The sequence below is a fragment of the Volvox carteri genome (assembly GCF_000143455.1).
Source record: "Volvox carteri f. nagariensis unplaced genomic scaffold VOLCAscaffold_128, whole genome shotgun sequence".
In the NCBI taxonomy this organism is placed as follows: domain Eukaryota; kingdom Viridiplantae; phylum Chlorophyta; class Chlorophyceae; order Chlamydomonadales; family Volvocaceae; genus Volvox; species Volvox carteri.
The window spans coordinates 44,818-54,841 of NW_003307671.1; the positions used below are offsets into that span (position 1 = coordinate 44,818).

Consider the following 10,024-nt stretch of genomic DNA (forward strand, 5'->3'; position numbering starts at 1 on the left):
CCACTTCCACTTCCGCCAACCCCCCCCGCAGCCGCGCCGGCTCCGGCGCCACCAGCACCACCGTGGGCCGTCTTACCCCCTGTCCCCTTGAGCTCCGGAACCACATCCAGGTACAGCTCCTGCAGGCCCCCCAGTGCCGCCAGTAGTCCGCCCCCCGAGGCTGCCAGCAGCGCCTCCGCCTCCGCCACTCCTAGCGGCTCCGTTAGACTCCACTCCAGGTGCCGCAATGTGCTGGTGTGGCGCAGAGCTAGGAGGCTGCGGTGACTGACACCCCCACAGCCACCACCCCTACCCCCACTACTGGGCGTGGTGGACTCCGCGGCTGCAGTAGCAGCAGCGGCCGTTGATGGTGTTGTCCCTGATGCTAATGTTGTCCGTCCCGGCGCTGCTCCCCACATGGACGTTCTTGTTGCTCCTGTTGGTGGTGATGAGGTTGAGGGTGATGGCGCCGCAGTGGCGATTCGTACGACCATGTGCTCGAGGCGGGTCAGGCCGCTGAGGGCGGAGAGGGAGGTGTCGGTGAGGCCCCGGACGTCAGTCAGCTCCAGGTGGCGCAGGCCTGAACACCACCAGGGAGGGGGAGGGAGGGGGAGGGAGGGGGAGGGAGGGAGGGGGAGGGAGGGGGAGGGAGGGAGGGGGAGGGAGGGGGCGGCAGGGGGAGGGAGGGGGAGGGAGGGGGAGGGATGAGATGGAAAAAGGGGGAAAATGCGATGAACAAACCTTAAGTTGGTGGCAATGAAAATAAACTAAGCGGCCTGATCACCTCAATTGGGATGGGGGTGGGGGCGGCGGCAGGTTGGGAGCGTGGGGAGAGGGAATGATGGGGCGAAGCGTGGATACGTATGGTGAAACACAAGGTAAGCGGGTTTAGACTTGGGTGCAGGGAAGACCCGGCGGAGAAAGACAGCAGTGGTGCAGCCCCGTGGGAGCAAAGGAAGGGAGCGGCGAGAGGTGCTGCTGCCGCCCTCCGTTCGTACCCCCTTCCCCTCTTCAGTCCCCCTCCGGTCCCCACCTTTGGCACTTCCCAGCAGCTGGGCCAGATGGCGATCCTCCGCCACCCGGCAGCTGTTGAGCTCCAGCTGCTCCAGGTGGGGCAGCAGAGACGCACTAGCGGCTACTCCCACGTCAACACCGGGGCCGCTACTGGCGCAGTCGCCCACCGGCCCTGCAGCGGCCTCGCTGAGAGAGCTGCGTGCTGGCGAGGGAGAGGCCGGCGGCGGCTCCGTGCTCGTTCCCCCTCCGTTCTGCCTCGGGTCGTGGCCGGTAGACGGGGCCTGCTGTTGCGGTGGCGATGGCGCTGCACCTGATGGGCCGCCCCCTCCTCGTGCTCCTCCTCTGTGGGGCCGGGTTGTGTCCGCACACAGGTTCGCACACTCGAGCACCAAGTGCTTGAGACCCCGGGGCAGGTAGCGGAGGTTGACGGGGAGGTTGATGGAGGACGGGTCCTCCTCGTCCCTTCGAAGGCAGGGGGAAGGGCAGGAGGAGGGGGTGAGGAGGTGCCATTGCGCGGCGAAATTCACTAAAACTGAAGGCCCAGGGAAGACGATCCCCCCGCCCCCTTCCCGGACCCTTATGGCTTTCAGGGTGGGCTAGGCCGTCACCTTTCCGTGTAGGACACGCCCAACTGCGAGTGGCCCTCCACCGAACCCCTTTCCCCCCCCTCCCCGCCCCCTCCCTACTCCCGCACCCGCCGTAGTCCAGCGGCGCGAACAGCGACAGCGACGTGAGGTGGCTAAAGTTGTCCAGAAGCCCCAGTGCCTCGGGCGCAACCTCGGGCTTGGTCATCGCACTGAGGCTCAGACTGCGCAGGCGCGGCCAGCTCAGGGCCAGCAGGCTGCCCTCGACAGGGGGAGGCAGGGCAGGGGACGGGAGGGCAGGGGAGGGGAGGGGAGGCAGAGAGGGGAGAGGGGGGGGACAACATTATGATGATTATTCCGTGTCCTGAATACATTTTCGCATCGTACCTTGGAATTCATTTAAACACACACAGGGATTGTTACCGCCACCTGCAGCCGCCACCTGTTAGCTTCATGGATGGAACGATACCGGAGGCAGCAGCCGCACGCACATGCGCCATCGCCCTTTCTAATCCATCCGCAGGCACCGCCCGGCCCCTACCCGCCTTATCACCCACCTGACCATCTTAACTGACAGCGGCAGCCCCAGCTCCTGCGTCACCGCGAACTCCAGAGTGTGCAGCCGGTTCAGGGTGGACAGGGCCGCCAGGTTGCACGTGAAGGGCTGACCGCCCTCCGGGACAAGACTCACCTGGAGTGGGGAATGGTGGGGGCGGGTTGTGTAGTGGGGGGGAAGGCAGGGGGGGAAAGGCTTCATGTCCTCCAACTTGAACATGGATTAACATTACGAAACACCGCAAGCTAGGTCGGGGCCCTCCTCGCTGCCAGGAGAGGACGGGGAGGGAATTGGAAAGGTGGGGTACACAGGCAGGTGGATCACCCATGAACCGGAACATGAGGACAGAGAGGACGGATACCGCCCCTCCCCACCGTCCCGAGAAGCTCCCACCCACATACCCATCCATCTATCCATTCAGCTGATCCACCTCTCCACCCTCCCTCAGCACAACAACCTCGCTCGGTTTAAGTGAGGTGATGCGGGGGGTGGTGGGGATCCAGATGTCCCTGTCAACCCAGTCCTCCCCTAGTAGACAGGTCACTGTGGCGGCCCACCTTCAGGCTCGTCCCCCTACCGCCCTGAGCCCCCCCTCCTCCTCGTCCCCCTCCATCGGCAGGGATACCAGTTGTAAGTAGTTCCCATAGTCCCTTCCTGCTCTCCCTCCCCCCCCCTTACCCCCATCTTGAGCTCCGTCAGGTGCACCAGTGTGCCAACCGCCAACAGAAAGGACGAGTCCGTACTCTCTACGGTAGCCATACGCAAGCTAACCAGCGCAGGCCGCAACACCAGCGTGAGTGTGGAGAAGAAGCTGCTGGTCGACACTTCGGGCGAATTCAAAACCAACGAAATGGCGGGCGCAGACGCGGCGGCCGGCCCCGCTGCCTCCTCGTGCTGCGGCTGCTGCTGCTGCTGGGGTCTGCTGGCCGGTGTCCTCTCCTGCAGTCCCTTCAGAACGGCCACCTGCCTTGACTCGTGCAGTCCGACGGATATGTGGTCCAGTGCGGGCATGGCGGCGGACAGGGCAGCAATGGCCTCGCGAGTGACCCACAGACCTAGGGGCACCAGACTCAGGTGCCGAAGACCTGTGGGGGAGCGGGGGGCCAGGGGGGCAGGAGGAAGCCCCCGAGTTATTGGGATTGAAGCCGAGGGTGAATTGGATTACATCGATGACGACGAAAAGGTGATGGCTGTGTGGGAGATGACTAGCGGCAGGAGAGGACGACGGGGCGAGTAGGGAGTGGGGCGAAGGGCGCCGTGGGGCGCAGGCAAGTCTCTCTTTCTCGGGCAGGCGCAGCAACGACTGCGAAGTCCATTAAGGCACCCATCAACGACACACCCTCTCTGTGTATGTGATGATTACACGTACAGCCAACCACTTGCATTTACCAGGGTCGTCGCCGCTTCTTATCCAACTACTGCAGCAAAGACTGCAACTGCCATCACAGGTGCAATCATCGCTATCATAGCGCCCCTGCCTCCAGACCCTTCCCCCCTCCCTCCTCCCCATCAGCCGCAACCCCAACCCCACGTATCGTACTCCTTCCTTCCTTCCTTCCTCCCTTTTCCCCTCTCACCGCGCTCATCCCCCTCCTCCACTCCTGCCCTTCCCACACCCCTACCACCCACCCACTCACCCGTCAGCGCCGTGAGCGCTCCCATGCCCTCATCGGTGACGTTCTCTGAGGCCCTCAGGCTGAGGCTGGTGAGACCCTTCAGTCGGGCCACCCCCGCCAGGTGCTCGTCCTCCAGCCCATCCAGCTCCTCGTCGCTGTGGGGCCGCACCGCCAGAGTCCGCAGCCGCCACAGGCTCGTCAGCACACCCAGGTCGAGACCACTGCGAGCCAGGTGGCCGCCTGAAAGCTGAAGACTGGTCAGGTTCTGGAGGGACAAGGTTATGGACAGGGGTTGCAGGAGGGGGAAGACCGAGGCGTGGATATGAGTTGATGAAGGGGGGAAGTGGGCGAAAGCAGGTATTTAAAGTGGGTGTGGATGTGGGAGGGGTGGGGACTATCCCATTTGACAGGACGGGTACAGTAGGGCCCAGTCCCATCTTCTCCCGTCCCTAGGTCCCACGTACCAGCAGCTCCGCACAGGCCACCACCACGGACTGATCCATGCGGCTGTGGGTGCTATTGAAAGTGATGTCCAGGTGCTGCAGGTTTGGAAAAAGCCACAGCAACCTGAGGCTGCTGGCTGCCAACGGTGCGGCGACACGTGCCGGGATTCCAACTTTGACGCTGCGGGTCTTTGAGCACCAATCCTTTAGGTGGCCGATTTGGCGCATCCAAACAGCCTCGTCCGTGTGCAGTTGCAGCTGCAAGCAATTGACGTCATGTCCGGAAGCGCTGGGTTCGTTCGTAGCGCCGTCCTGCATCGAGGCATTCCCAATCGTTCCGAATCCGCATTGTAAGTACTGGGCGGCGTTGCTGGGAGGTGCCTTGGGTCGTTCGGCAAGCTGTTGCAGGACATGACAGAGACCAGCTGACGTTAAACAAAGGCATGGGATTGGCACACCTGGTTGGCGGCATTCATCTCGAGCAGGACGCAGTACACTGTGCGATGCACCACTCTACCGAAGGGACCTGACCTAGTGATCACCCAGGGATGTCGAAAGGCCCTTGCCCCTTGCGTAGCTATTCGTGGATTGTCATTTAATTACGTGCACAAAAGTTTGTCGTTATCAAGCAGCTATGCGTGCATCGTTGCGGTGAGTCGCAGGGTAATTTTTGAGACTCTTGGTTTCGGCGCCAGCGCATGGATTTTTTGCATGTTCCGGCCTTGCTCTAAGGACCTCAAGAGTCTGATAAACATATTTCATTGTCATTAGCAAGATGTTGCGCGTTCCTTGCGGCACCCTCTGCACCGTGCGTCGCTCGACGCCGGTCCACAAGCTTGCTCCTTGCCTGCCGCGGTGCCAAAGGTGCGAATGCCACCCTCTGCTGTTACGTCATGTTTTCTATAAGTTTTATTCGTAGGAAGTCTGTAAGGTGAATCGTTTGCTTGACAGAGCGATGCTCTTTCGTGTGGACGACCTGCAATTACGCAGGCGTAGCGCTGTCTCCATAAGTGCGTCCGCGGAGCCCCAAGCTCCATCTAAGCCAGCTTCTAAGTCTCCAGTGGAGTATGTGGACGACAACGAGTTCAATATCTCCAAGGTGTCATTCGGCTCCATCCTGACACCCATCGGCCTCGGCCTGCTCGTCTGGGGCTTCGGCGCCTACACGACGCTCCTTCCGGGAGCTGACCTTTCGTCTCTTTTCCTGATCTACGGCTTCCCGATCAGCTTACTGGGATTCGCGCTTAGCTATGCGCAGGTGCGGCACCTGGAGGTGGTGTTCGGCCGGACTGCAGCGCCGGGTCGGATGCATACCGCGGCATCCTCGTTGTGGTTAAGGAACGCTATCTGAGCTTTTTGCCGGAGCCAGAGCCGTTATTGGCGTATTGGACCGGGAATCCCGAGCTCAAAGGGAGGGGAGCTGGGGAAGGGGCGAGATGTTGGTTACAAGTGGTAACAGCAGCAGGTTATCACGGGGGGGGGGGGGTCAGGCCAAGGCCTTGTGCTTCCAGGAGTCCCTATCGGTCAGTAATTCACTTCTCGCCCCCTCAGACCGCGTCCTCCCGCTTTACTCCTTCATCCCTCCTCTCACCCCCGCCCCGCCCCGCCCGCCGCGCCTCTCCCCCTGCCCCCCCTGCAGCTCCGCCCTGTTCCCTGCAAGACCACGAAGGAGGCCTTTGCGCTGCGGGACAGCCAGATGACAGACATCCAGAAGCAGATCCGCGAGGACGTGACCCGCTTCAGGTACGGAGACGAGCAGCACCTGGAGGAGGCGCTGGACCGCATCTTCAAACCCAACCGCCCGGGGGGTATCGCACGCAAGCTGCTGCCGGTGCTCACGGGTACGTCTGTCTGTGTGTCCGTGTGTGTATATGGGGGGGAATCAAAGGAGGAATGGGCTCCACCATTGGGGGGTCGGATCATTTGTTGGCTTCCCTGCACCCTTCCCCATGCTGGGGTGCACTCCAACACAGCAGATCTGCGTCTGTAGGAGGAGGCATGTACGTGCGTGTGCTGCTCGCTTAGCAATCCGCCAGCGGCCCCTACTTCTCCACTCCCCCCGGTTCTTGTACTCTACTTGCTCCTCCCTGACCCGACCTTGTGTATTAATGTGGTAATAATGTGGTTTTGGCGGTAGGCATTCGCGAGGAGGTGAGCGAGGAGGGCGCCTACACGCTGGTGCTCGAGTTCTCCAGCAGTCTTGATACGGACAAGTGGGAGGTCTTCCGGCCCAAGATCCAGTCCTTCTTCGGACCCGGCATTGTGGCCGCCCTCGCCAAGACGGAGGCCGGCATGGATGTGGCGCTGGTGTGCGACGGCAGCGGCGCGGGGCGCACCGGGAAGGACAAGAAGGACGTGTTGCCGCCGCTCATGCCGGGACTCAAGGCGCGGCAGCAGGAGTGAGGAAGCGCGTGGGGAGAGGAGGGGTTTCTCGGAGAGAGTGTGTGTGTGTGTTTGGAGGAGGGGACGGAAGGGAATGGAGGCCTCCGGGTTGAGGGGGAGCAGTCGCCACTGTCTGCGGTGGGCTCCAGGGGCCCCGGGTACGCAGGCTGGCTGAGGCGGCTGATGGCATATGGGGGAGGGAGGCCTGCGGCGTCCGGTCCTGTGCGTGTTGCTGCCGGGATTGCGCCGCTTGGGAGTGTATAGGACCTCCATTGCAGTCGGGTGAGTCCGGTAGGCGAAGCGGTACTCTGACGGTGGGTGTTTTGCATTTGTACGGAATTGGGAATGCTGTACTACATGTCGAAACATCGTACTATGTGGTGACGTAGTGCAAGAGATGCCAGTGGTGCCAAAGTAAGGTGCAATCGGCAAGGAGGGGACTCTCTGGTAGGTGCCCTGTAGTGTGTGTATGTATGTGTGTGTATGTATGTATGTGTGTGTATGTGCCGGGGGAGCTCCCCCGGACAATTTTGTTGCGCAACGGGGCCCCGGCCTAAGTACCTGGCCTGCCAGCGCGCCGGCTCTTTGCCAATTTTGACGGCCGGGTCAGGAATCTCTGTGTCTATTTTTGTGTGGCTGTATGTACGTATGCATGGAGGAGAGGGACAGTACAACAGCGGGGTGCGGATCGAGTGGCTCCCCTCCGCGGGGTCCACCTGACCAATCTGGACAGTTTTGATTGCCGGGCTTTGGCGCTGGAGGTTTACATGTGGGTGTCGGTGGAATGGCGCTGCTGGGTCGGTTTTATTTGAGGACCCTGTGAGGGGGACAGAGTGCACCCATGTTGGTTCACCAGAACGGGGTTCATGAGCGCCCTGAGCAGGGCCTTCTCTGATTGAACATCGAAAGGGCAGGTTGGCAGAGCGTTGCGTTTCCAACGAGAGTCCGCATCTTCGCATACAAATTATTCCCAGCAGTAACTGGTTCGATGGCGTTGAATGCCGAGCGCGCACTACGGGAGTGCCTGCTGTGCCTTCAGGTACAGCTGCTATGAATGCCAATTACTGTAGCTCCGTTTTACAGCGCTCAGGTGTACAGCGGCAATGCGGGAGTCATTGTACAGGGAGCCGTGCTTCCGAGGGCGATAGTTGGTTCGGTGAAATGGCCTTGCCAGAGCATCGCCCCATATGTATCTTATGTTCTGGAACGATCAGGCGGAAAAAGCTTGATATGCGGATCCTATATCGTGAAGCTCAATCAGTTTTATAAAATCAATTTCTCTCGTGAAGATTTCTGCTACAATTGTGCCTCAATGTAAACTTGACCAAACCAGCTTCATCTTGGCAGTAGACAAACAGTCTGAGATGATGGGATTTTAGGTGTATCAGTAAGCCGACTCCTTTCAGTTGTTTCCTTTGCTTGCGTTGGGGCTTGTGGATTGAAGGTTACGCATTATCAGCTATAAGTTTGACAAATGACGAGCTGCGCGCGGCAAACAGCTTTAGGGCGCAGCCGCATGCGCACCAACGGCCATGACCGAGCAATCATCGCTTATAGTTTTGCTTGTCCAAGCCAATTGGGACCTGCGTTTTACACCGGTAAGAAAGATGTCCTAATGAAGTCTTTGCGTTCCACCTTCCTGTGACAGTCATCATTCCATCCGTGCTGCGCGTTCCTCTACCTTACCCTTTGCCAGGCGCTTCCCCGCTTGCAACCATCGCGCAACCTGCCGCACCTCGAAAGTGCATATCATCGTGGTCAGATTCCAAGCTTAACCGCCCGGTCCTCTGCCGTTCCGTGCCGGCCGCCGAGCCCTTAGCCACCATCAGCCCGGACCCCCGTCGTCAGTCCTCCAGCGGCCCTGATTTCACGTTGCACTGCCCGGAGACGGGCACCGCCATTCACGTGTTTGGAGTGGAGCACCTGGAGCCCCAACCGCACATTGGTGGGGCCCCGAGGATGCAGGGCACTTCATATTGCCGGGGGGGCCATATCGGCGGATGGGGGATAATGACGTTGGGCGGACACATTGCCAGGGTGATCGGCGTGAAGGGAGGGGGGTAAGGGCCATGGGGCCCCTTCATAGCAGTGGCCGTGTCGCTGCTTGTGGGGCCCGCCCGCCGCCGCATCCGGGTGTATCCCAAGTGGCCGCCAGCATGGCTGGTGCACAATCTCCCTCACTACGTTGCTCTGCTGTTCGGTCAGGAAACACAACGGCGATCATAGATGGGCCATCATAGGCGGATGACCTCCCATGATGCTGATGTTGTAGGTCGGGGGATCTCCCTGCGCGCTTGCTCTGAGCCCGCCCCCTCCCCGGGTCCCCTCCCCGGCCCTCTCCCTCTCCTCCCCTCCCTACCCCTCCCCTCACAGGCGAGTGGATAATCCGGCACCGGCCCCAGGCGGTGGTTGTGGAGACGTCCATGGGTCCAGAGCACGGCGCCCAGACGGGCAACGTCATTCGCTGCGGGGACCGGGTGGCGGACCCCACTGCGGCCTTCTACCTCAGAATGTTCTGCCAGGTGGAGGGGGAGGGGGAAGGGGAGGGGAGGTGGGGGGGGAGGGGAGGTGGAGGGGAGGGGAGGTGGAGGGGAAGGGGGGGGTGGAGGTGGAGGGGAGGGGGGGGGAGGTGGAAGGGGGGGGAAGGGGAGGGCGTAGGGAGGGGAGAGAGGGGTTGCTGCGAGGGGACAAACTGTGTGTGTATGGGTGGCCACCACACGGATATGTTGTCAGACGTGCGGATGAGTGGCAGTGGTGGGAAGAGGTGGAGATGGCAAAGAACGAGGGGAGGCGACACAGGTTGCAGGCAGCGGCAGGTGGGCTCAGGGCTCACGAAGGGCGTATTCCTACGTCGCCACCCTCCTCCCTGCCCCTCTACACCTGCAGATTGGTGTGACGCTGCAGGAGTTTAAGGACGGCGACTTTACCGAGTCGCCGCTCTGGAACCAGGTACGGGGCGTATGGGAGGCTGGTTGTACGGGTGTACGGCAAGTGTGTTGCTGTACATGGTTACTGACACGGTGCCTGGCGGCTTTCATATTCCCAGCCGAGCGCTGGTTGTGCCTGGGGGGCCTCGGGGCCGAGAAGGAGGGCGGGGGAGACGGCATATGCAAGGAGCTGTAAAGAGCGGAAAATTGGCAACTACGTATGTATGTACGTATATATGTATGTATGTATGTATGTATGTATGTATGTATGTATGCGTGCCTCCTGTGAGTGCCTTCCGCTATGTGTGTTTGGTGGTGGGGAGTTAAGAGGGTACCTGCTGATTTTCCCGCCACACACGAACGGTCGCCCGACGGGGTGACCCCCCTCAGGTTCGCTGCAGCTACAACGGCGAGCAGCTGGCTTACATCGCGGCCTTCGCGACGGGGGCTCCGCTGGTGTTCGGGGACAGACCCAAGGGCGTCACGTACAGGTGGGTGGGTCAGGAGCGGGAGGGGGCCTGGG

General features: G+C 61.1%; 3 protein-coding genes across 3 annotated transcripts in view; 2 read left to right on the forward strand and 1 right to left on the reverse strand.

Moving 5' to 3' along the window:
- Window positions 1-2,811: 2,811 nt before the first annotated feature.
- VOLCADRAFT_121783 (uncharacterized protein) lies at window positions 2,812-4,794 on the reverse strand (the record flags this gene model as incomplete). Its single annotated transcript, XM_002959143.1, has 4 exons — window positions 4,651-4,794; window positions 4,214-4,504; window positions 3,771-4,014; window positions 2,812-3,218 (listed from the first exon to the last, which is right to left on the reverse strand). Coding segments are annotated over exons 1-4 (960 nt in total), but the record flags the coding sequence as incomplete, so codon positions are not given.
- Window positions 4,795-4,941: 147 nt separating this feature from the next.
- VOLCADRAFT_108512 (uncharacterized protein) lies at window positions 4,942-6,595 on the forward strand (the record flags this gene model as incomplete). Its single annotated transcript, XM_002959134.1, has 4 exons — window positions 4,942-5,056; window positions 5,183-5,450; window positions 5,832-6,033; window positions 6,330-6,595. The coding sequence occupies exons 1-4, from the start codon at window positions 4,968-4,970 to the stop codon at window positions 6,593-6,595; spliced, it is 825 nt and encodes a 274-aa protein (XP_002959180.1). The 5' UTR covers window positions 4,942-4,967.
- A 1,172-nt stretch (window positions 6,596-7,767) lies between these two features.
- The window catches only part of VOLCADRAFT_121785 (uncharacterized protein), a gene marked incomplete at its 3' end in the record, with an annotated part of 4,065 nt that continues 1,808 nt past the window's right edge, over window positions 7,768-10,024 (forward strand). Inside the window, exons 1-5 of the mRNA XM_002959135.1 lie at window positions 7,768-8,172; window positions 8,271-8,519; window positions 8,948-9,096; window positions 9,461-9,523; window positions 9,892-9,992. Coding sequence (XP_002959181.1) covers window positions 8,049-8,172; window positions 8,271-8,519; window positions 8,948-9,096; window positions 9,461-9,523; window positions 9,892-9,992 — 686 coding nt within the window. The remainder of the gene's footprint in view (window positions 8,173-8,270; window positions 8,520-8,947; window positions 9,097-9,460; window positions 9,524-9,891; window positions 9,993-10,024) is intronic.